The sequence below is a fragment of the Stegodyphus dumicola genome, chromosome 12, assembly GCF_044657685.1.
Source record: "Stegodyphus dumicola isolate Sdum_Otavi_A_Nest chromosome 12, ASM4465768v1".
NCBI lineage: Eukaryota > Metazoa > Arthropoda > Arachnida > Araneae > Eresidae > Stegodyphus > Stegodyphus dumicola.
This window is the reverse complement of record NC_140779.1, coordinates 110,177,224-110,204,607: the sequence shown is the minus strand read 5'-3', so window position 1 is coordinate 110,204,607 and position 27,384 is coordinate 110,177,224. Positions and strand designations below refer to the sequence as shown.

At 32.3% G+C, this 27,384-nt stretch overlaps 1 protein-coding gene across 4 annotated transcripts in view; it reads left to right on the top strand.

The window, feature by feature from the left end:
- The window catches only part of smg (sterile alpha motif domain containing protein 4 smaug), a 180,513-nt gene extending 154,859 nt beyond the window's left edge, over positions 1 to 25,654 (top strand). For all 4 annotated transcript variants that reach the window (XM_035359917.2, XM_085806798.1, XM_035359915.2 and 1 more), the window contains 7 exons: positions 1,510 to 1,771; positions 1,877 to 1,962; positions 10,634 to 10,740; positions 15,963 to 16,179; positions 19,904 to 19,997; positions 20,105 to 20,188; positions 23,250 to 25,654. In XM_035359917.2, the coding sequence (XP_035215808.1) occupies positions 1,510 to 1,771; positions 1,877 to 1,962; positions 10,634 to 10,740; positions 15,963 to 16,179; positions 19,904 to 19,997; positions 20,105 to 20,188; positions 23,250 to 23,272 (873 nt within the window). In that variant the 3' untranslated portion in view covers positions 23,273 to 25,654. The remainder of the gene's footprint in view (positions 1 to 1,509; positions 1,772 to 1,876; positions 1,963 to 10,633; positions 10,741 to 15,962; positions 16,180 to 19,903; positions 19,998 to 20,104; positions 20,189 to 23,249) is intronic.
- The last annotated feature ends 1,730 nt before the right edge of the window (positions 25,655 to 27,384 follow it).

Genomic DNA, 27,384 nt, shown 5'->3' with positions numbered 1-27,384 from the left:
TTTTTGCAGGTATGCATAGAAATGAGTCTACTTTAAGATGATGGTAAAAATTTTAGATAATTTTAATTTTTCTGAAAAATTCATAAAAATTATTTAAAAATAAAAATTAAAAAATAAATCTCCAAAAAATGGGTGAATTTAATTGGAAAGAACCTAAATTTCAAAATGTGAAAGGAAGAATCAAATAAGCTTAATAAAAAAAGGAAGATTAATAAATATCAAACTCAATTAACATTGAGGAGCTAAAATTTTGAGAGCTAATTTTTTAAAAACTACTCATGTGATTTTTACAAAAATTGTTAGTTTGGCGTAATTTGAGTCTTAGAATGGAAATAAAGTGATATGTTATTTCAGAAAAAGTCGGATTTCGTGCCAAAATACCTATATTAGAACAATGCTATATATAAATCTAATAGTCGCGCTTTTGAGATGTGAAAAATGAAAGTTGAATTTCGTCAATCGGCATAGTAGAATGGAAGATATAGAACTTTCCTCCCAGTGTACCTGAAAAATAATTATGCTTGGTGTTTTTCTTGCAAACGTTTTCTTCATTCTTCCTTTGAAAAAGGTACAAAGCTTGAAAAAAATTTCAGTACATTATCAGCAGTTGGAAGCAAGAGAAATTACATTGAAGTTGTTACCCTTACCTGTTCTTTTTGCAGTTTAAGTGGAAGAAAATTGATCAGACAAGAACTTTTGTACTTGCGGTCTGTTGTCCATAATTATTAAATAATTGAAGTTCAAATGTGAGCTTGTCCTTACATAACCTCTAAACAGTGAAGAAAAACCCCACTTGTGTCTTGGAAAGTTGAAGACTAGAAGTAATTTCAAATTTTGAAATTTGTCACCCTGCAAAAAGTCACTCTTTTTGGTAAAACTTTGACCTGGCTAACATCATTTTCTGTGCCAGTACAGTTTTATAGAGCATGACCAAAAACTTTAAATTCAGTCAATTACTGCATTGGAATAAGCCACATATCTTTTTAGGCACAATCTGACATACTTTGAAACATTTGTGATTTGTTGCTACTTTTATAATTTAGCATTATGTTTTTAAAAATTTAATTAATACAAATTTCTTATAATGCATTCCTAAAATAGCCAATTAATACCCGTTTAAACATTTTTCATCAATTAGATCATTACATATATTAATACATTTTAAATTTTCAAATTATTTTTGGTGCTATTAGCCTTTCTGGTTACTATATTATCAATTTCCATATGTTATTGGTACTTATAAAACATAATAAATATATAACATTTTGCAGATAAGTATTAAAAAGTATTCTTTCTTGCCATGCAAAATTATAGAAAAGGAATATTCAGTGTTCTTCTGGTGTGGATATTGCATAAAAAGCAACTGTAATCATTCAGATGCATATTTTTATTTTTCAATTGAAATCAATATCCATTGTTACAACAATTCAACTATATGCACCTTGTACCTGTGTCTTGTAATATTTTTAATTTGCAGAAAGATTTTTAAAAGATAATGTATTCCTGTAGGATATCCAAGATGGAGAAGGAACGATACGAAATGCCCTTAATGAAATTAAAAGCATGATCCAAACACCAATAAAAGCATACAGTTGTCCCAATTACAATGTAGATTCAGTGAGGTCCGGAATTGTCAATGGTGGTGAATCCGAATCATCATGTTCTGATCCTCCAAGTGCCCCTCCTAGTCCAACGAGTAATGATAGTGACAGTTTGTCTCAAGTTACAGAAGGGGATTTACCTGGCCAGATGACACGCCTATTAGGGAAAAGTATAACACATTTTTACTTTGAATTTGGACTGTTTTATACATTTATTTTATTTTTATCGTACAATTATTTAATTTGTTTAATTTAATTTGTTTGCTTTTATCTAGTTTGTTCAAATTTGTTGATCTCCCCTAACCAAGATGAAAACATGAATTTCTTTGTGATGCTTGTTGACAAGTGCCTTAGCCATGAGGTAAAGATATTCCATAAATTTTCAGTGCATGTTCATCCATAAACTGTAATGAACTGAAAATGCATTAAATTTATTAGATGGCCCTTTACTGTATTTTCTATGGCTGAATATTGCTTTTAATACAGTCCATAAATTATTCTTACACTTTGGAAGCTTGTAGGCAGTTTTTCATGCGTGTGCGTTTTTTAATCCATGTATATGTTTATATGTATTATATATAAATATATGTATTATATGTAAATATAAATATATATTGCCATTTGCACAACCTATTGGCTATTTGTATTAAATATGCACGTATAAAAAATGCAAGATTCAAAACTGATTACCATTTTAATTACCAAAATTTAAGTTGTAATACTTTAATTCTAAAATTTAGTGTAAAATTTGAGCCTATTTAAGAAAAAGATCAATTTCTTTGTTCTTATTTCACATAGTTTTAACCATAAATTAAGATCCCTTTGTTCTGCATTTACTTCTCAAATATAATACGAAAGAAAATCCTTGTTCACGCAAATAGATTCTGCAATAAAAATTTAATGCTTTATTTGAAAGGCCTTTAAATTCTTTTTTCGTTTAGTCAAAAGTTAACAAGCATGTTATTTTTGAAGTCTTCAGGTACAGGTCGATTACGAGACATTTTTTATAAATTGTTGTTTTCCTTTACGACATGAAATTTCAGGCGAATTTAAACAGAATGAATTTCTAATCCAATTTTCTTTTTTATAATCCTAGGGAATATACATGTTGAAATTATCAATGGAAAAACAATGATTTTAATATCGGATGCTAATTCTTTTATTTTCAAATTATTTTCTGTTAGAAAACTTTATAAAAGTAGCAGAAAACTTAAAATAAGAGTATTATCCAATTTTTTATTATTAGCTCGAGTTTGATTGTGTTTATTTTATCTATAATAGTAAATTAATGCTTTGTTCTTGTAGTTCTAAATTTTAATTCATTTAACTTTCCAAAAATATCAGCTAAATATGCTAAACCCACTAACCATAACTCTCCAAATAGATATTTTTGCAATTCAAATTTTGAATTGCAGGAAAATTTGAATTTCTGATTGAAGTTCAAAAAGGCGAATTATGCGTCTGGGTAAACCACCTTATTTTGAAATGTAACAAAAGTATTTCATGTTCACTGCTTATCTGTTGGCATAAAATCGTAAATATTCTTGAATTTATTGCTTGGATTTTAATAAAATCAACAATTTTTGCAGCTTACTTCAAAACGACTTTTAGGTTTACAGGGATTGTTTTGGCTATTAAAGCTTCAAGATGAATGACGCAGTGAGTGAATTTAGTTTCGAGTGTAACTTTTATCATTTGAAAGATAATACCAGAATGTTTTCCTGTTAAAGCTCGAACTCTGCCACTGCATATGGCAATGCACTTATTATAAGGAGTATCATTCGGAGATATGAATTTTTCATTATCTGTTCTATCTTGAAGAGATTCACAAAATGCTCTTCGGCAATTCATTTACTTTTACAAAATGTATGTAAAGTAATAATTTTTAACAAAGTTTGTTATATCAGTACTTTCATCTAATTGCAGTGCGAAATACTCGGTGTGTTTTATTTTTTGAATAAGTGTCTTTTATTTTTTGAATAAGTGTCTTTTATGGAATTTGCCATTTCATGAATTTGTCGGCTTACTGTATCATTTGATAATGGAATATTATTGTTCATTAGATTCTTTTTCATTGAATAATGTTAAAACTACATCATTAGCTTGCTGGTATAGAGGCTTTTCTCAAATAATGTGTGCTTGCTCAGTCTTGGCAATTCTTAAGCTTATTAGGTAACTAGCTTACGAAGCTTTTCCACTTGAAGTAACAAAACCTTTCATTACTTATATGCTGTTTTTTTAGCTCCGATAATTCCTCTTAGAATATTAATCGGATTTATCTTTTAAACTGGCTGTTTAAATTTAAAACGTCTTTTAAGAAATGATGGTTTCATGCCTTGTTTGGATAACTGCTTATCACAAACACATTGAGGGTCCATTTCATTTATATTCCAAGTAAATCCAAATGATAAATAATTTTCATTATATTTTCTTTAAACAGTTTTTCTTTCCAATATTTTTATTAGATTATCCTGGATTTATTAGATTCTCCTGGATCCATCACCTGTGAATCATCACTTTTCTGCTTAATCATCCTATTATCTTTTTTAGAAACTTATTTTCTATTAAATACAACATCTGTTTCTATTACTCCTTTTTAAAACATCATTTATGACAAATTTTATGTTAATGGCTAAAAGAATATTTGTGAAAATGCAAACTGTTTAGTTTGCTAAAGTCTATGAGCAGCTATTGACCTTGAACAAAGCTCAGGTGGCCTAAATTTACGAGTGTTGGAGAAAAACTTAAACAGAATATCTGAGTTAATTTTTTAATTTAATAGTTAAATTACTTTGTTTCTTTGTGTACCACTGGTTTAGAATCTCTGCTCTATCGGATTAAGATCTGGCGAGAGGACATTAATTAGAATTCATCCATATACTCCTCGAACATCTCCAACAAATTTCAAGTAACATTACTCCTCGTAACGTCAGGCTTTGTCCTGCTGGAAGATTCTAGTTCCTGTGCACCGCGTAAGGGTCCAACTGATCCGCAGTTGTATTCAGATAGTCTGCAGGTTATGTTGTCTGTTCTGCTACAACTAAGGGTTCAAAGAGCTAACCATGAACCAACCTCCAAAGCATAATATTGCCACCTGAGCCTGGGTATGACCTGTACAGGGGGCATAGCAACTGTTTACCTGGAAAATGGCATAACCTTACATGACCATTGACTTGAAGAGCGAGAAATTGTGATTCATCCAACCAGGCAACTGTCTTTCTGTTAGTTACCCATGGTTCAGTCTCAATTTTCCCAGGCCCACCATAGGCATAGTTGATGATGCTTGGTCAGCTGGGGCATACAAGTAGGATGTATCCAACAGTGTCCGCTGAACTGTGTATTCCAAAACACTTGGTCCTGCATTGTATTGGGCTGTCAGCTGAGCCACTGTCTGGTGCCGATTTTGCCGTCTCCGACATCCTTTTCCTTTGATGCATGGACCTTGCAGTCTACTGCTGGTTTCACTGTCATTTATCCACTTTGCATGAATAACAATGGTAGATCGTGAACAACCTACCAATCGCACTGTGTCGGAGATACTCGTTCAGAGTTTTGGGGCTATTACAATCCACCCTCTATCAAATTTGCTTAGATTAGCAATCTTTCCTAATTACTTGCAAAAGTAAGTCCTTACGTTTTCCAGCAGCAGTTGAATATAATTCTCGTTTAATCACATGTTTTCCATGTTATCCAGATGATTCATTGAAAAATATGGGCATGGTTACAATGTTTGGGCTCGTCAATGTATACATATTTCCAGGTAGTAGTAACTGTGTAAATTACATTTTTTATGCCGAATTCATCTTGGAAATCTTTAATTTTGCAATCTGTGTTTAATAGACTATGCATGAACTATTTCCTGTATTTAAAGTTTTGAATAATTCCCAGATCCATATACATGTGACTTCTGCTGTGCTGCCTCAATGTGGCAGGGGGATCACTGGGTGGAACAGGTGAAGTACGTCAGGAGCATAGCTCCTGGAAAGGTCACCCTAGGCATGAAGGCCATTCTAACATGCTCAGCTAAAGCATAGCAGGTAAAGATCCTTCAGGGCATTACAGTCTTGGTGATCAGGTATCACAATCCTGGAGCCCCAGTGATCTCGCCTTCTTTCTGCCTCCTCTTCTCTTAGCTGCAACTTTCCCATTTTCCTTCTTCCTTGTGGTTTCCTCTTCTGAGGTTTGGGCTCAGCATAAGAAACTGGAACAGCCTTGTTCCTAGTTCTTCAAGTGGCAAGAAAACTGGCCATGTGGGGGGACCTGTGTCATTTGAAAGGAGGGTCTTGGTAGTTGAGGGGTGAGGTACTGTTTCCAACATATTGCTTTGACATCTGCTTCAGTTAAACAGGAGGCACCTTGTTGTCCTCGCAGGTGTCAAACAGCTGGTCACTAGTCCTTGTGTCAGTAGCTTGGATACAAGCTCTCGGAAGTACCTGCTTTTGGGAAAGCCGACTGTGGGACTTCAGTTTGCATATAGGTCGGGCTAGCCCTAGCGTAGGAATCTGCACCTCCTTGTTGGGCTCCATGGTGGGTAGGGTGGTTGGACCCAAATCTTTTTCCATTTAAATATGAATGCCACGATACCTTCTTGCTCCAACAATGTACCTAATACTCCGATTGTGACCAAAAGACTAAGAAGCGACATAGAAAGCACTGTATCATATGTATTTTGACCATGTTTCTTAATTATAACCAGCTCTGAGGAATTGAAAAAAAGTCGCTCTCTAATAAACAAACATCTTTTGTCTTCTATAGGAAAACTCGAAAATATTAAGATACTTCAATCTGGAGACCTTTTGATAGAAACTGTGTCTGGAAAGCAATCTAATAGTCTTTTCAAACTAATTAAATTAGGACAAGTAAATGTTTAAGTTAAGCCACATAACTGTCTGAACTCATCCTGGAGTAATCTCTGAAACAGACTTACTATCAGTAACTGAAGAGGAATTTGTTAAAGAGTCGGCAGATCAAAAAATGTGTGGTGCTCATAGGATCAAAATATGGAAAGACTGCCACCTCATTCCTACTAAACGTGTCATATGTACTTTCAAGTCTCCTAACCTGCCTAAAAACATCAGAGCTGGATATCTAAACTGTTCAGTCAGGCCATATCTATAAAATCCAATGCGTTGCTTCCCAATGTCAGTGCTTTGGACATGGAAAGACCTTGTCACGGTAGCCTCGCGTGTGTTCGATGTTCCATTGTAGGCCATGCCAGCGAAGGCTTCTCTGCTGCCCCTTTATGTATAAATTGTAAAGGCGAGCACCCAGCTTTTTCAAGTTTAAGTCCAAAATGGCAACCAGAAAAACAAATTCAAAACAAAGTTACACAAAAGATATCATTTGCAGAAGCCAAAAGACTTGTTCTCTCTAATCAGCCAAGAACTAATAAATCTTGTGCATCTGTAACAAAAACATTCAGATCAAAATCAACACAAACCATAATAACCACACAGAAAAAAGAACTAGCAATGACAGAAGATCCTAGAAACCAAAAATCGGGAAAACCTGATGTTGAAAGTGGTATGCCGGTGACTGTGTCCAAAGGAAAACAGGATGTCCAACAGAACAAACGTAGAGATGTTGTCAAGAAGAAAAATAAGCAAAAACACAGGATCCTTCCAGTCAAAGTTCTATTGCAAGCATAAGTTCAGGATGCCTAGATGACTCGGACGAAATGGACGTTGAGCAAGGGTTATCCCTTCCGAAACATTTTTTGCCTCGAAAGTAAAAAAAAAACAGCACCAAAACAAGCATTCATAATGGGTACATTTATTTCATGGAGTTGCCGAGGTTTTCATCAAAATCTGGATAATATCAAGGATTTAATCAACATCTACTAACCTGCCTGCTTTTCACTTCAGGAGACCTTGTTAAAACCAAGCAGACATTCTAAGATATGGAGATATGCCACAGTAAGAAAGGACAACCCATCTGGGGATCGTGCTTGTGGTGGTGTGGGCCCTTATCGTCCTCCTACAATCACCCATACATTGCTCTCCCTTTGATGACCTCCCTTCAAGCTGTAGTGATTCAGATTAAAGTTTTTCAATTTCAGTATGCACTATTTGTTTACCCCCACATGAGCATGTAGATCAGCGAGAGTTGGACAGAATTATAGAGCAACTCCCAGAACCTTTTCTGCTTTTAGGTAACTTCACATAGTACCTTATGGAGAAGTAGGGATACTAATTCAAGAGGCCGGCAGATGGAATAATTAATGGAAGATCATTCTAATATTTGTCTCCTTTATAATGGAGAATACACTTACTTTCATCAGCAGACTAGAGCATTTCATGCAATTGTTCTGGTTTTTTTGTTTTCCATCCCTACTACCTTTTTTGCTCTTTCAGTGTAGGGCAGAATCTCTACGATAGTGACCATTTCCAGTGATTGTAAATATTACAGGAAAGTCAATGATCTTAAGACACACTTACTTTATGATAAAGCTGATTGGGATCTTTTTGCATCTTGTGCTGTGCTGACTGAAAAAATGGTTAACAATGTGGACATTAATGCATTAGTAAAAAATGATCTCTGATATTATTGTTCAAGCAGCTGAACTCTGTATTCTGAAGTCCTCAACAAAGTTCCCTAGCCCTGGTGGAACAGTGATTGTCATGAAACTTCGAGATAGCGAAAGAAAGCTTGGCATATTTTTTGCCAATATCCAACACTGTCAAATACTCTGGCCTTTAAAAAAGCTAAGGCGAATGCAAGAAAAGCGAGGCGGCAAAGTCAGAGAAAATCATGTGCAGCTTATGTGTCCACTGTTACCTCCTCAATATCTAACAGGTTTGGGAAAGAGTCTGCAAAGCCTCTGAACTTATATAATGTTTGTGATAAAGAAATCGAGAGTAGTAAACTTCATAAGGCTGCATCTGTCTTTACTGCAGAAACTTTTGCCATTTTTAATTCCTTAATCTTTTACTGACTCTCTGAGTGCTCTTCATTCAATAAATATAAATACTGGCCGCCCTTTGGTTTTAGAAATTTTAAAGGCACACCTGTATTTGAGAAACTCTGGTTATTATATTGCATACTTCTGGATGCCTGCACATGCTGGCATCAAAGACAATGAACTTGCCGATGTCGCTGCAAAATCTGATATTACCTTTGAAAATGATGTCTCTTTTACAGACATACAGAATTACATCAGAACAAAGATCTTGTCCAGATGACAAGAACTCTGGGAATGCTAGACACTTAACAAATTAAGGCAGGTAAAACCTAATTTGGAGTTTTGGCAGTCGAGAGGGAAACGAAAGTAGGATATACTGCTGACTCGCTTACAAATTGGTCACTGCAGACCGACACATCAGTATCTCTTGAAAGGAGATAATGAGCCTAATTGTGTCACTTGCAATGTTCCCATTTCAGTCAATTGCATTTTAACCTGCTGTCCTACTTTTAGTAAAAACTTGATTATCATTTTAACTTGACGAATGTTAACAGATCTCGTTGGAAGAAACCTCCACATCAACCTCATAAGATTTTTAAAAGACGTCTCTTTTTACCATATGATTTGAAGTTTTTTCCTGCTTTACCTGTTGCTAGAGCATTTCTTCATGCCTTCATCAGCATTACAGGTTCATTTCAACTGATACAGTTTGTTTGTGCATTTTGGATTTTATTCACCATTTGTCTGGTACATAAAGTCAACCAAACATATGTGGGATTTATATTATCCAGCTTCTGGGGGACACTCACATAATTCATTCTCTTACTGACGAGTGCCTTAGGCAGATAGCCCTAGTGTGCTTTGCCATAATTAAATAACAATACACCATCACCTTACTAATGAGTGGCTGAACAGTAAATTTACTGAAACATGATAGTTTGATTTCAAGCGAACGAAGGCTGCATGGTCATTTTAAGGGTTTTCTACCAAGTGTAAAATAGATATGAGCCAGTTTCCCTTAGAGAATCTGTCATGAAAGCATCTGTCCTCTTAAGCAGAAAGCTCTCGGAGTATTTTGCCTTGATAAAATAGTCAAAAATCCAAACCTTTATGAATGGTTCTTTCAATTTCTAAAAACTCTTAATTAAAAAAAAAAAAAGCAAAGGATTTATAGATGTGATATTTTGAATAGAGAAATATATATAGATCACAAAGAGAAGCAAAGCAATTAAATGCTAGTAATGCCATTTTAAGATAAGAAGGTTGATGAAAGCGGTATACCAGACTGTTGGGCTTTTTCTGACTGGTAGTTTTTGTCCATTTTACCATTTTCAATAATTTTTATGCACATTGAAAGTACATCAGATTTCACTTTAATAATACTCTTTTTGTTTATGTATGATGCTGCCATTATCAGTATAATGGTTAGTGATCGTGGCTGCTATATTATTGATCCCAGGTTCAAATTCTAGTGAAAACGTGTGTTTGTTGGTAAGTGTATAGTTTCTGTGAGGAATGAGGCCATTTTGAATACTTACAAGCCGAAAGTTCTCTCAAATAGTTTTGCAGTAAAGGAAGATAGTTTTAGATGCTCTTGGATCTAGATAGAGGGTTGTTCTCCAAAATTGAGGTGAAACTGGACAGTCAGTGTGTTAATACTATCCTTATATGATTAATAATGAAATTATGATCATGCTCACCTCTAATTCTTCATGTTTAGTGTTTTCTATAGTTTTTAAGGATCTCTTGCAAAATTTTTCTTTGAAAAACTTTTAGGTCATTAATGTACCAATATAAATTCAAAAAGTGGCCTCTTTTCTGCCAATTTTTTAATTCGTTATTTTAACTCTATCTCTTTCTGTATTTTACCTCAAAACTGTATTGGATATCTTCTGTGTAAAGAAATTCTTGAATTATTTTATTGGTACACTGAAGTAATTTAGTTTTGTATACAAGTTAACTTGGTTGTGTGCATAAATACTGCATGTGAAATTTACTATTAATATTTTCTCTTTACAAAAATTGAAATTTTATATCTGTTTAATTTTTGGTCAGTAGTTATTAACAAGCAAAAATATGTATGTATTAATGCCAAACATATGGATTTTTGTTATAATTAATTTCTTTTTAGGCATTTACCCCTGTTCAAAAAAGACGTTTGTTTTCTTGGAAACAACAAATTCAGAAAGCTTGCCATCCTTTACCTCCCCGTCGTTCCTTAGATAACAGGCAGAGAAAGTATGTTTTGTGACATCTTTATTTATATAGAATGAATCTTAAAACAAAATTGTCCTTCCAGGCTTATTTCTTTTTTGTTTGTAACAGTTGATCTGTTTTTCTCAATGTTTATTATAAGCATTAGCTATATTTCCTTCTGAAATTCTCCAGTAAAGTGTCTACCTGATTAGGCAAATAGTTTCCAAATGCTTTACCATAATTAATGTAATTAGTACATGTTATTTTAAAGTACTTTTGTATTATAAGGTGCATGTCTTTTGGTAGAAGTATACTTGTAGGTATTGGGTAACTGTCCCAAGGGGGCTTTTGTGGAAGGATGGGTTAGAAAACAATCTGTTAATCAGTAGATGAAATAAGTCTACAGTATACATATCAGTAAAACTAAAAGAAATTTAGCTTTCGAATTTTTATATTAGCTATTATCAGTCTGAGATTAATTTTTAATCCAAGATGCATTTTTTAAAACCATATTTTGAATTTCAATATTAATGCAAATTTTTAAGCTCATGTAAGTAATGTTTTTAAATGTCAAGTCAGCTGTGAATATTATAGATATTTCCACAGTTTACTAACTTGTGGAAGTGTATAATTCGTGTTTTCACTTCAAAGCTAGCAAGTCTGTAAAGATAAATACAAAATTGAGAATAGTGCTTTGACATTCCCAGTAATTTTTAAACTGAATTTTCTGGTCACTTGTTATTTGAATACTTTTTTTGTTCAAGTTCAAATTAATATTATATATCACATTTTTCTAGAGTAATTTTTCTTGTTTTAGTTTGACAATTATATCATTTGCTTTAAAAACTGGACACTCTTGCATCTCAGTTATATAGAGTATTTGTATTAAAGTTAAAACAAATAGGCTTTTGAAATCTGTAAAATTTTTAGTACTCATTTTATGTTTAAAACCGATATAAAAGTACTTTAGGTATTTTAATGCATGTGGTTTCTTTCTTTGAAAGTGAGAAATGCTTAGTATAATAATAGAATAATGCATTTTAAAGAGTTGCTGTTCAAATGGCTTTTGTCTAAGATGTCATCTCTAAGAAACAAAAATATTCTGTCATACTTTAGAAAGTCATCATTTAAATAAACTTGACTTGTGTTAATTTCTGCTAGAAAAGGAGAGGAGTAAAAATGTATTTTGAAGACTTTTAAATAGTTTAACAAGGACAAAATTGGAATAATCAACTTCAGTTGATCAGTTTTAAAATAAAGGGGAGAGGTTTAAGGAGCTAATTCAGCAAGAGAAATTTTCAGCATAAATTCTAATGAAACACGTTGTTACGTGTATCCGTCGAATTAGTAGCCTGTAAATTAGTTTTACAACACAAACTTTAATGAACAAAACTATTTACAATTACAGAAATTAAAGGCTGCGTAGGTCGAGAGTGAAACTTTTTCGTTGCCTAGATGATCTCCACTCGCGCTTGCGCAGCGTTGCCACAAAAGTTCAGAGAAAGAAATATTTCAAACTCGTAACACTCCCCGCCGATTGGATTCTCAATCCAATATTTCTATCATTTATAAAACAATACAATATAAAATTAAATGAAAGTTATACAGCAATTACACTCAAAGTATAATAGTAATATTAAATATAGAAATGAAACTCAAATACAATAATTAATACACAGGTAACACACAAATATATCTTACAGATCTTTTAAGTATCTTGCCTTGTGGAAAGCGTATGTTTACAACTCTTACTTTCCTCATCACTTCCAGTGAATATTTCTTCTACTCTTTCTGTTAACCACTTTTTTTGTCTTTCGGATTTCTACAGTTATAAATAAATCTAAAAACATAAGAAACTATACGAATAAGTTTAGAAAAATTATTAGTAATTTTAAGCAGATCATTATAAAACGAAACATTCTGGTTAGTTATAGCTCTTAAGTACACTACAGTTCCGTATGCCGTTGGGCTGGCATCGGAAAAGACGTGGATTTGAAGTTCATTGGCATCACCTAGGCTACCGTCGAGGATCATCCTAGGGACTTGCAAGTTCGTTATAATCAGATAACTCAAGCTTCCATTGAGTATACTTTTGAAGAAGGTCTGCTGGAAGTTCTGCATTCCATGAACAATTTCTAAGCTACAGTTCTTGGAATAGACATTTGAATCTGATTGTAAACGGCGTTAGAAGACCAAGCACATTATACAATTTTCCTGCTGTTTTTACCACAGTTCTTTTAACACTTTCTCCTTTATTATATTCGTAAATATTTCACATCAATAGTGATGTAGTCTTGATGCACGTGCCATGGAAGATCGAGAACCTTTTGTAGTTTGTTAGTAGGACTGGCCTCTGAATGAATGGGATGGATTTTGAACCCCTTGTCTTCTCATATTTGTAACAGTTCCTTGCTGTTGGAACTCCATTTACATAAATTCACTCCTGCGTCAGCCATAATCCTTTTGGCTTCACACGACATCTGAAAGGCAGATAAGATGTTGTCAAGAGCTCCAACAAAATCGTCGACATATAGACATTTATCGAGCATTTCCACCGTGGCGGGATGAAACTCTCGAAACTTTTTTATGTGTTCTTTAATGGTGGCAGACAGCAAGAAAGGACTGGCGTTAATGCCAAACAGAACACAGCAAAATCTGGATATCGTAATGTTCATTTGTACCTGGGTTTTTACTTGGAAACAGAAATCGTACTGCATTTTGATCCTTTTCATGAAAAGATATCTGCATAAATGCTTTCTCGATATCTGCTAAGACGACCACCACATTCAAACGGAAGAAGACAAGCATGTTGAATGAATATCGGAGGGTTAAGGCTAAGTCCAGCATATAAGCAGTCATTCGAGGAAAGTTCACCCTGTTTATGTGTACTGGCATCAAAAACGATTTGTTTCTTGGAACTGATGGAGTGTCTGTAAACCATTGAAAATGGCAGATAAAACAAGGGCTTATCACTTTCTACCTTGTCATTTGGAACCTTTTCGAAGATACCCTGAATTTCATAATCATTCAGTATCTCTCGGTAGTCGTTATAAAGTTCTGAGCATCTCTCAAATTTTCTATTCAAATGTACTAGCCGTCTCCTGGCAATTGCTAAATTATCACTTAATTCCTTAAAATCGTGCTTTCATGGTAACCCAACATCGTACCTTCCCTCCTTATAACACACAGAATTCTTAGTGTTATGGCTCTAGGTTCTTTGGAAGACACCAATTGATTCTAATTCCCAGAATTGTCTTAAACCCTCATCACCATCTTGTATAAAATAACATCGAGAATTACTAGGAGACACGACTGGAATAGAACCTGTCACCATCCACCCGAAAACTGTTTCAATTAAAGTGACAGAATTACCCCTTAACTGGATTTGGTTTTCCCTTAATAATTCGTAAAACATGTCACCTCCCAAAAGAAGCGATATTTTTTGAGGCAAATAAAATTTAGGATTAGCATACTTATATTTTCTGGCAATTTAAAATTTTTGACATCTATTTTTTCAGCTGGAACATTTCCAGCAATTTCTGGCAAAATTAAGAATTCGAGTTCCTTACTGAAAGATTCTTCGTCGTTAGCTATGCACGTGTAATCGGAACTACAGTATTTTTTAATTCAATTAAATCTGCTCTACATCTCGATCTTTGAAAGCCTAATAAATCAGCTGCTTCCTCAGTTATTAAATTTCGCATCGAGGCTGAATCACGTAACGCATTTAACTTTAACCATTTCCCATTGGATTGCCTTAAATTAGCCCAGCTTGGTAATTCAGAACCTAATTCCATTTCGTATAACTTACAAGTATCAATATCTATTCGTTGAAGAATTACATATATTAATATTGCTTCACAAAGAGGGTTTGTGTGTAATTTCAACTGTTTTAAGGATCGCAAATTACTTTCGATTTTATCAAGCATCTGTCTTAAATTAGATGCGGATTCACATTTAACTTTAGAGCAGTTAAATATTTCATTAATATGACTCATAATAAGCAACGGCGCGTTTTCAGAACGTTTTTTCAACGTTTTGAATAAACTATATGTATCGTTTACCGTTATTAGTTGTTTGGCATTATCCTTGAGTGCTGATTGAAGATAATATAATTTTTGTTGTTCTGACAACTGATCATTATTATCAATTAATGCCATAAACTGTGATTTGAATGATAGCCATTCGGCATATAAAGCTGAGAACTCGAAGATTAATTGACGGCAATTTTACTTTACAGTTGCCAGATGACAGACTACTTTTAACATTTGCAATAGAATTTTGATTGAGAATTTTTTGAAAGCTTACCTCGCATGTTTCGAGGTAAATTTGCAGATCATAGAGGCTTGCTTTAAAGGCTGGCAAATCAACGTCCGAAAGCGTGCTGTAGTATTCGTTGCGTAAACCTTCTAATTAGAACATAGTTTATCCACTGCTTGAAGCTTTTGAATAATATCCATATTATCCACTGGCACTTCATCTTGTAAAAATGACTTTATTCTCGTTATTTGCGATTTTTATATATCCTCGTTTTCGATTAAAGACTTAATTGCTCGAGTTCCACAGGAGCCATTTTCTCATTAATCGTTTCGCCTTTCAGATTTTTGTTTTAAAACAGTTCGAACTTCATCGGGTCGACGTTGATCATGTTACCTGTATCGAATTAGTAGACTGTAAATTAGTTTTACTACACAAACTTTAATGAACAAAACTATTTACAATTACAGAAATTAGTTACATGTTTCATACTGAGAACAAAAGTATCGTTGCTTAATGGCTTTAATGGCTGTGTAGGTCGAGAGTGAAACTCTCTCTTCCTCATTGCCTAGACGATCTCCACTCGTGCTTGCGCAGCGTTGCCACAAAAGTTCAGGGAAAGAAATATTTCAAAATCTTAACACACGTGTAAGTGTTTAAGAACTGAGCAATGATTAGTTAGAGGTTATAAATATTAAATTTTTTTGTATAATTCGTTTTTTTGATATAAGATTTTTAAATGCATAATTCAAAAGCTTGCTTGGTACCTATGTCAGAATGCAGTATATCATGGACTTATGCCACTGGCCTTTGTTTATTAATGCTTATGTTACAAAGTGCACTTATTTTTATGAAATACCATTGTTAGTATTAAACTTTTAAAAATTGCCTTATAAAGACTGCTGTTGTATAGTTTGTTTGATTTTCCTTTTAAATGTTCCAAATTTGTAAAATTTGGATGCATGAATAGTATTAATAATTTTAAACAAGCTAAATGTTTTCTACAGCAAATGGAACAACTATCATAATGGAACTTCACAGAATACAGAACATGATTCTGTTGGTAGTGGTTCTGCATCACTGAGGCGAAGAATGCCCGTCCAGTTTCAACAGCCTCCTCAGCGTCTGCCAGTAGGCAGACAAAATGTTACTGGAAATTTTTCATCACAAACGAATCAGCGAAGTCCATTATCTGCTGTGATCAAGAGGCCTAGTTTGCAAGATGTAAGTACTTTGTTTATAAACTGATTTGCTGTGTGCTATTTTCTCGTCTGTATGAAATGTGATGTTTACTTTGTCAGTATTTTGAGTTTCAAAATAAAATTTAATTAAATACTTTTGAAGTAAATTTAGTATTTATGAATTCTGTTAAATAACGAATATTGAGGAAATTTCCCTCCAAATAAAGTGTTTTTACTTGATTTTGTGTGAAAGCATATCATTTACTAAATTAAGCTTTGGGGAAAAAATTCTCCCATTTGTTGCGTTTGATATCCCTCCTGTGTTTAGTTTTAAATCTAAACATGTGTTGTCTTTTTGCAGCCCTTTTCTTGGCATGCTGTTTTCCTTTTACCAATATTAATTTTGGGAATATATTCAATTAAAAATTTGATGCATGGGCATATGGGTGATATTAGTCATTCATGTTCTTATGAATGAAAATTCTTGACATGTCATTTACTGAGGGTAATCTTCAAAGAATTTATCATTTCTCTTACTGTAGGAAAAGTGACATTAAAATATGAATAACTGATATTAATCAGAAAATGTTTGTATTATTAAAAAAAGTAGGCCTCTAAAATCTGCAAAAATTTTTAGTACTCATTTTATAACAATTTGTTTCACAATGTTTAAGCATTTTATTGGTACATCATGTCTGCTACATCATTTTTAACAGTGCAGAGGTGATAGTTAAAACATTTTTATAAGAATAGAAGAAACAATTGTTATATTGCATTCTGCACTTTAAATGGTTATATCATTAAACATATTTGTTTTCAAAATAATTGTAATTTTTATTATCTTGGGTATTTTTCATGGTCCACACTCAAATTAGTATGTCACATAAATATTACTGTGGTATTTACTTTTACATATGTTATCATCATGCATTTCTTGAAATGTGCATGAACATTTTTCTCGTGATAGCTACTAAATTTATGATTGTTCATTACTTATAAAAATAATTACCTTTTAGAAAAATAACTGCTCTAAAAAGTGCTTTTTTAATAAGTTGTGTAAGGTTACATATTCGAAAGAAGGGTGTTAGTTACGTTATCTCAAACCTTTTGTTTCAGTATCAAAAGGGAATTTTGTCTTGGTTATAAGTTGATGCCTTACTTCCCACAAAATCGTTTTTGTGTAATATTTTTCTTTAATGGGAAAACTGGGAATATTTCTGCTTCAAATGCATGTAATTTATATTGCTGTATTGTTTAAATTATAGATTAGAATTTGAAATAAACAGTTTTTAACCCATTTGTATCATTTAAAAAAAGTGGAAATTTTGCCCACATCACCAAAAATGTTTATTGTATAAAGATTATATATATTTTAAAGTAAAGTGTTGTATACAATTTATAATTTTTAGTTCAGTGAAGTTATATACAGTACAAATTCCATAATCCGGAATGATCTATAATCTGGACCTCAAAGTCACAAACTTATGCATGCGTTTTATATATATGTGTTTGATATGCATGCACGTAAAGCTAGTAAAGTGTTTACACATGTGCACTTTCGATAATGAAGAAAGTGACAGGAGGTTATTGTAAATGAAAAAATTCCAATTGGCAAGTTAGTCGATATTCTCGACACAGCAATTACAGGATTTGAACAGTGGAACTTTGTAACTGAATAAGAAATTATGTCTGTTTATAGAAAAGATAATTAAAGAGAAAGTATTAGCACAAAAAAGGAAGTAACTTAAACTTTTAACTGTTATGCCCGAAATAATCTCGGGCACAGCACTTGTATTCCAAAATGTCACGCCCAAATATTACTCGGGCTAATTTTTTTCAGAGTGCATCGTATTGTTATACCCGAATATATATTGTGAGAAGTTTATTTTGGCTTCAGTTCAACAGATGGCAGCATTTGATTGAAGGTTTCAAAGGATAGATGTTAAAACTCAAATTGCGCGGCATTTTTTAAATTTTTTGACTTTGAGGCAAGCATTTCATTTTTGGAATTTTAAAAAAATTGACAATTTATGCACCCAAATCATCAAAATAACTTGACAGTTAAAAGGTTAAACAACTTACATTGAAAGAAATGTTTAATAAAGTAAACAAATAAATATTAAGCTTTTTTTTTTTTTTTTGTAAATTTTGATACCCTTTAGATCATAATTGCTCTTTATTTCATAAATTATGGTTTCATATTTTTAATTGTATAATTTCTGCATGTCATCTTACCAAATTTAATGATCTATAATCTGGAAAAACCCCTAATTCGGAATCGCCGAAGTCCTGATGAGTCCGGATTACGGACTTTCTACTGTATTGAAAATAATTAAAGGAATTTAATGGTTTGATATTTTCTTTGGCATGCACTTACATTTTACTCTAATTTTATGTGTCTTCAGCAAATTTTTGACAGTAACATTTTGAGGTAGAAATGCAAGTGCATCGTATCTTTGCAAAATAGGCTTTTTTTATTTGAATAAAAGTTAATTTGCATCGTCATCAACTTACTCTTACATGTAATAAATTCATTATAATAGAAATGTTTTGCTGCTGCAATGTAAATTTCATTTCGGTATTCATCAGCAATTTGGTTGTACTGTCTTTTCTGAAGTTTAAAATTAGTGTTTGTATTCAAGAGATTTCTTTTCATGTAATCTGCAGTATTTAATGCACATGCATTGGTATACACTAAGCTGTATCTGAGGTTTCTGTAGTCATAACTGCTGAAAGATGTGTAAGACTGACCATGTGGTTTCCTCAAGTAGGCCAATGACTCATATATAGGATGGTAGTAGTATGCATGTCCCTTTATAACTTCTCAGGGAAGCGCATAGTAACAGCACTGATATGAAGTAACCATCTGCAAGAAATGATTCCCGTTTGTGACACATGGTCTTAGGTTTCGACTTGTTGTTTAAGCAATGTTAAAATATCCTATTTTCATTTAACAACCCTGTATTATATTGTAGTACTATACAAAAATATGTAATCTGTCTGTGATAAATGGTGCCCTTATACACCTCCAGTAGTGAACATGTAAAATCTCTTTTGAAATCTGTCATTTAGTAGGACTTCACAACATTGGAACTATATAATCTGCTAAATTATATTTGCATAATAATTACTTGTTACATAGACTATGCATTAAATATCAGCATGAGTCTCTATCAATTAAAGTTTGTTCTTTTTATTATTATAAATTCAAATATAAAAATTAAACATTCAGGTAAAATGATGAAAATAATTTTAAAGAGTGATGTTAGTGTTTGGCAGACCTGGCAGTTTGTCTAGGTTAAGACACAGGCATGCAAAGAGGTATTTTTGAATTTTTAAGGGTAGGCTTTTGTGGTTTCTTCCATGTTTAGTGTGAATACAAGCTGGTTTCTTTAAATAGTCCTCCATGAAGGTATCCCTTCTCTTAGGGATTTATCCTTGGTGCACTCTATTCAAATAAGCTAACCTTTCTGCAATCTACTTTATTACTAAGGATGTCATTCTTTTTAAGACTTCTGAATCTGCATATCTGAATAAGAGTTACAGAACTTTTAGTCATTGTAGGTGATAATAAACGTCTCTGACTGTAGTTAAACTTTTATTAAGAAAAGAAATTTATTGTTTTTATTAAAAAGCTATAATTTGTTTTGTATGCCTTAACAAAAAGACATTGCAATATACACTAATTATGTGTATATTGTAATTCTTTTGCAATATTGGTTATGTTTGTAATTTACTTAATATTTTTCAATATTTTTTCAATCAAGCATATGAAACCACATGTGCAGATTCAAAGGACTAATTCTGCACCTGTTCGTCCTAATCCATTACCTGCATCTATGTTTGGGAAGACTGCTGAAGGTAAAATGTTGTTTATGCAGATAAAATCATTCATTTAAATCTTGCAATTTTAAATTTTTCCATTGGAAAAGTTTTGTTTGCATCTGCTAAAATTTTTTTAATTTTAGGTGTGGACTCGAATGATCCCGAGATTAACATCAGGCTAGAGTCATTATGCCTTAGTGTTACAGAGCATGCCCTAGGAAGTTTCGGTGAGAATAATTTCCTTAAATATTGACTTGAAAATTTTACATGTGAATAATTCTATGACAAACAATTTATTCTTCACTTGGCATCTGGGATAATATCTCGTAACTCGATCTGTTCAAAGATTTTCAATTCTAATTTCATCAAATTCATATGAATAGCTATCGAATTTCTTATCTTAGATTCTCGTCAAGGATATCTGCTTTTTAAAAACTGAAATGCAAATATAGTAGAAATGTTGGTTCTTCTGTGTTTTTTACTTTTCCCAAACTAAATATAATTGTTTTAGGTGCATTGTCTTTACTTGGTATCAACTTTTGAGAACTTTACTATTGTGACATTAATTTATAGTAGGTATAAAGTATTCTATATTTACCAGTGAATTCTGATATTTACATTTAACAGTGAAACTACTTGAACCAATTTATTATTCTATCAAGTGTAAAACTATATTTTGATGTATATTCTAGTCAACCCATCTGAGGACAGATTAAAAAAACTGTTATTGTAAACATGGTTTTTACAGAATTATGTTAAAGAAATATTGTTTAATAAATTCAAAACTGAATCTTTTTTTCCCCATAAATTGTGTTAATGATCTAACCCATTTTTTTATTCTCCCAAAGCAAAGCTTTTTATTGTGTAGGAAGGCAAATTTTTAAAATCTAACTTATTATTGTTATAGATCTGCTATAAAGCAAAATGTTTAACATTTCATTTTGAAACACCTTTTTTACTTACTGCATAGTTTTCATATCTATAGTACTTACAACAAATATTTCAGTTAAATGCATATTAAGTTGCATAAAAAAATAAGAGGGTTATCAGTTTCAAGACTAGCTCTGTTGACAAGAAATTTTTATTTGTCAGAGTACAGACTATCAAAGTACTGTACTTGCACAGCGATACAACATTCAAAGCAGTCTTGTCGCTTCTGTAATTGCATGAGAGTTTCACTTCCCAAAGTGTAGCTAATACCTTTTGCAGTGGTGTTAAAATGGCACCCTGAGCTTTGGTCTTCTTCCAGTGATGCTTTTGTGCTATTGAAGCACTTGTATTCAGAACACCTCGTACAACTCTTGCCAACACTTCTGTAAAGTTGTTGTATCATGTGCAACATCTCGGTGGCAGATTTGTCAAGTTTTCCCAAAAATTTCATATTTGCTCTTCAATTCAAGCTTATTGTTCATATTTGAATTGCAAAATTAGTAACTCATATGGTCATAATAGCACAAGCTGCATAGTTACCAAATGTACACAGTACAAATGTCTCTTGGCACACTGATTTTTGAAAGTCCAAACTTCCTGAGACTGCATGTGTCATTGTGCTGCCATGTGTTGGCATGTTACAGGACTAGTCTCAAAACGTTTAGATATTACTTATTTATAAAAACGTATTATATAAAAAGTTTGATTTTATGAGAATGAAATGCTATTTATAAAATGTTGAACAATTCAAAATATTCTTTAGAAGTTGGCAAATCTATGCCAATTTGGATTGTTGTTCAATCCAAATAAAATTGTTCTAGAATTGTATAAAATTTGACGCAAATATTTTTACTGCATCAATATATGCAAAGAGAAATCCAATTCTCTTAATTTGCAGACAGTTTTTATTTCAATGTCAACGATCATACTCTGGTTAATTTTGCTTCTGATATCACATGCTTTGCAAATCAGGACCAAGTAACTTATGTACCATAAAAACACCACTGCTTCAGTCAGGCTTTATAAGGCAATAAATAGCTTTTAACACATTGCAACTAGATCGCAAACAGTGGCGTAGCTAGTTTCCAGCGTCCAGGGGCAGTAAAAGAATATTCACCCCTTTCTGTTTGCCAAGGATGGGAAAACATTTTGGTAAAAAATTTTGTAATATCAATTTGGTGCACCCTGGATGCTGCACCCAGGGACAGATGTCCCCCAATGCCCCAGCCTAGCTACGCAAGTGATCACAAGTTTACTCATGTTTCATGTACCATCTGTTATGAACCCAGATTACAAAATAACTTGTGTTTTCTACATGCTGTCTTTAGATGACACAGGTTTTGATATATTGTGTCTACAATGGTATATTTTATGCAGTGTCTATAGGTGTTTACATCAGATTTTGAAGTTTTTGACGACAGTTTATCAGATGTTCTTAGTCAGAATGAACCAAGAACTGGGTGTAACTGTGTGAATGGGTGTTTTGATGGTTGTGAGGATGGGGCTATTGACAGATTAAACCTGTAAAAGAGCACATTGGGAGTGCTTTCAAATGATTCATATGCTAACCCAAAAAACAAAAAAAAAAAAATTACCAGGAAGATACACAGCTATTAAAATCCTAAAAGTCCTTACTATGATTCAATTCTTAAATTTTTGATTTGAATATTGAAATTTTTAACTTATGCAACTGTGTAACTTGTGCAAAATAAGTTAAAATAAGAGTTTTGTTTCTAAATCTTTAAATATTCATATTAAATTATTTCTTACCTTGAGTTTTTATGATATATGTGGGAAATTTTCCTTATAAACCAATATAATTTAAATAGTCTGAGGAATTGGGATTTTATACTCCATGTTGAATATAAAACTTTATGCTGTCTTGGTCTTTTTTGATGTTGTTTCCCAGCATTTTCATGACCAAGCTGAAATTGACTGTATCACATACTCCAGTTGATTGTTTTTGTAGCAACTAATATTTAATTAGATCATGTTTGATTGCTTGAAGAAATAATTTAATTTTACTTTATTGTTTAAAACGCTTGGTAGAAGAGAAGCAAGGGTATAAGGGATACTGCGGATAAAGAATCCAGCTGTAATAAGTCATTGTACTTTTAAAGTAATGTGTAGTCTTTTCAGTGTTCTCTTCCCCCCCCCCTTTTTTTTTTTTTCCAGTAGGTCAGAAGAATGCCTGTTTAAAGTTTACATTTTGTAAAATTCTTTCAGTGTTAGTGTTGCTTATAAGATTATGTATTGTAATACTGACTTGCATGTTATATACAAAGTAGAAAAATTCGAATGTTGTATACTAAACTTTTCATTATAAACTTCTCATGAATGTTTAATTTTAAATTTCAGATGGAGCTGTGCCTTTGTTTTGAGATCAGCCTTGAAGACAGTTTGTGCCCAAGACCTTTGCAAGCAGCTTCCTTCACTACAGAAGTTTTGCATATTGCATTGTAAATGTACTCCCATATCTGTGTTAATGATTTGATTGTTTCACAATCTTTAAAGTGTTACGTGTATAAAAGTTTGAATTATTTCTGCTCAGAGGATTCTCTGCTGGGATTTTTATTTTAATGTAATGACGACAGTTTGACTGGATTATATATATTTTTAAGTCTTCCCCTGCATATTAAGTATCATACTGGTCATAAGTTAGACCTGGCTGAATTTTTCATGTTTTTAAAAGTGGACCAAAACTTAAATGTGGCAGGTGCCTTAAGATAATGCTGTGCATATAACATATTTTCTTATATTCTAGTTATGTATCTCAGTCAAGGTTTTGCCTGATGACACTCTTATTGGCCATTATTCCATATTTAACTAGTGCTAATTGTATCACTTTGTTCATTAATGAATTGAACTAAAAAGACTGGAAAGAACTTGGTTTAATATCTATTTATAATAATAAAATGTGACAAATTATGGAAATGTGTATTCATTTAAGTTGGTTTTTTGCTTTGCTAGAGACAAAATGTCTGGTTAATCTAAACATTGCAGATATGCTCAAATATTAAAACTGCAAGGAGTTAATATATACATAAAGAAGGAAATTATATGGGAGGTAAAGATATATTAAATGATTTACAATCTATTTGAAAAGTTGAATTTTTATCTTAAATTTTTTGAATAATGGCCATACTGCCAGGCTGTGATAGAACTGTAAACTATCAGTTGTGAGAAAATGTTCACTAGAACTATATACTGCTAATCAAATGTTATTAGATGTTTATGTTGAATTATTCGATTACAGCTAACGTTAAATTTTAAGTGTGACAAATGCCTTATTGTTATCCCAGAAGTCACTGCTGGTTCAGTGCTGAGAAATTAAGACTGGAGGTGATGGCTGCTGTGAAACTTAGCAATATGCTTCCTAAGTAACCTTTTATGGATTGCTCAACTTTTCATTTTTTTATCATAACATATGCTCAGTAGGGCTGAGTTGTTTTATCGAACAGATAAAACTTATTTGCTTTATATGCGTGTATTGTGTTTTTAAGTAACCGAGAAGATGTTCACTTTTTGCAATTTCTTTTATGTAAAGCAACAAATGAAACTACTTAAAAGTATTTCAAAAGTATATTGGAACAAGTTTGTTACCTAAATATGTAAAAAGTTATTTTAAAATTTATTACAATGCAGCAAGCATTTAGTTAACCCCCTTTGTCAATTTTCCAGGTATCACTAAAGGCATTGATATTTAAATACCAAAATTTTCAAATACTTAATTTAGACTAATCAAATATAAATAAATCTCATTTCTTTGCTCAGACTTCTTAAAGCCTTGATTTAAGAGATTTTATTTGAGAATGACATGCAAAATTTCCATATTGGGTTGTAGGATATATGTGCCTCATTTTGCAAATACTTCTCATTTTTCACATGAAGTTTGAGCTCCCATTGTTCAATGCCTTAGAGATTCATTCTGAAGGGGGGATGAAACTTAATTTTGTTCTATAAAATCTGTTTGAAATAACATGTCTGCATTTCATGGTTTAAAAGCTCAATGTGTAAATCTTTTCTTTTCAAATTTTCTTTGTATATAACATTTTCAATGTTTTATTTTTTATAAATATATGTGAAAAATGCAGAAAAATGCTGGTGACTCATCATAAATTAGACTTATGCTTTTTCTGATTAATTTATTGTCATTTGATATTTTTACAGTTCGAGACTGAGAACATCTCAAATCGCTCTTGTATGGTTGTACATCTTACCATGTATTTGATTTAATTAGGTTGTGAAAATAAATTCATTAATTTAACTTTGATATTTAGGAAATGCTGTAGATCTACATACTGAAAGTCAAATAGACATTTCAATTTTGCAGAAAATTGGCTGTAATTGAATCATATTATAGCATACATATTGTTTGCTCTCTAGCTTTAAACTCTTAGATTAACAGCATTTAAAATTCTGTAATTTTTTCTGCCTTTCACTATTGTTTTCTATTCTAGGCTAATAAGTGCTGTTTTTTAAGTCATCTAAAAGCATTGTTTTAATTATGTAATTAAATGCCATCTGATTGAGTAATCACTGCATTGTATCGTACAATATTCAATTTTAGTATTTCCTGATAATTTTACATGTTATTAGATGAGTCTCCAATATTGCATTTTCTTAGTTTTTTGTGCCACTTTTCATTTAAAAAAAAGTATATGCTATAAATGTTTGACCACCCAGGGATAAAATATGTACATAAAAAACCTGGTATTGGTTAATGCTGTTTATCTTGAAAATAAATTGTTTAAAATATGTAATTGTTCTCTTTTTTTTTTAATGTATTTTACATCAGTGCTTTTCAACACAAGCTAAATAATAACCAAAGCACTAAACAACCAGTACATTATTTAAAGCACCCCCATTAAATTTTCATGAAGACTAAACCATCTGACAGATTAATTAGTTTATTTCAGATTTAAAAAATAGTTTATTTTTAAAGAATCTGATATCAATTGCTAAATGTTTCTGAAGTTTTTCCATTTGTCATAAACCTTGAAGTGTTAAGAATTCACATGTTGCAGACTTTTGCTCAACATACGATCACCTAAAACACCTACAGTATCATAAATATTACTGTTATAAGTTGCCAAAGCATAAAGCAATACTAGTCTAAGACATAGCCAATCAAGAATGGTAACCTTATGCATATTGAAATTCTACCCAAATTTTTAACTAGCTCAAAATTCCCAGTGAACTTATTGTTGTGTGCATACAGGTTTATAATGGATTGAATGTGCACAGCTCTGATAATAGGTTGATAAAAATTATTTTAGCAAAAGAAACACTTCAGAGATCCGGAACTTTCCACAAAAATAGTCTTGCAACTCTTTACGCTATCACAATGCACCTTAAACTACTATGAATGTTAAATGTAAAGTGCAGCTAAAGAACGAAGCTAAACCAGCAATAGTACTTGAAACTCGTGCTGAGCTAAGAACAACTCTAATCAGATCATCTCACCAGCCTTATATAGTTTTCAGCCAGCCACTGAGATATTTCTAGTATTTTCTGCTTCTTAAAATTACCGAAAGACAATGTGAGGGTTGAATTACAGTTACAGCTAATAAAGTGATCAATTACAATACTTGATACAGAAACCAGACCAAAATGTCATCAAATTTGGCGACTACCGTTGCCAGCTTGACGATATTTTGCCAAATTAGAGAAGCCCATTTATTCTATACAGTACAAAGTCCATAATCCGGACTGGTTGGGACTTCAGCGATTCCGGATTAGGGGTTTTTCCGGATTATAGATTATCAATTTAAATCTGGTAAGATGCCATGCAGAAATTATACTATTAAAAGTATGAAATTGTAATTTATGAAATAAAAAGCAATTGTGATCTAAAGGGTATCAAATTTTACAAAAAAAAGCGTAATATTTATTTGTTTACTTCATTAAACATTTCTTTCAACACTCACATGCATAAAGCATGTGCTCGTAATGCATGCGCAGTTTCTACATGCATGCGTAAAGTTTAGCCTTGAGGTCCGGATTTATAGATCATTCCGGATAATGGACATCCGAATTACGGACTTTGTACTGTATTTAACATACTTGCCCTATCTTTACTTTTCCAGCATATCTTGTCTCTCGAGTTTTCATGTTATGTTACACAGAAAAATAAGATTTCTCATATAATTGCACTAAAATTGCCCTTCTATGTACAAAATTCGTAACATTGCTTAATCAGGGAGTTCCAATTTGTATTTTCCTTCTGTCTAGTAGTTCATACTACTGAATCATACTTGAAATGGAAAATTACCACAACAAAATAATAGTGTTTAATTTAAATATAAAAAATGAAATTTCAAAGTCTTGAATCGTTAATTTGTATATTTCCTATGCCTAGCATAGCTGCTAGACATTGATACGTAATGGAAGTAGGAAATAAGTTTGGTCAGATTCCATTTTCTTTATATTAATTTTGGCATGAAGACTTGGAACTAAAACATCCATCTTATCTGTATTTACTGATGTACAA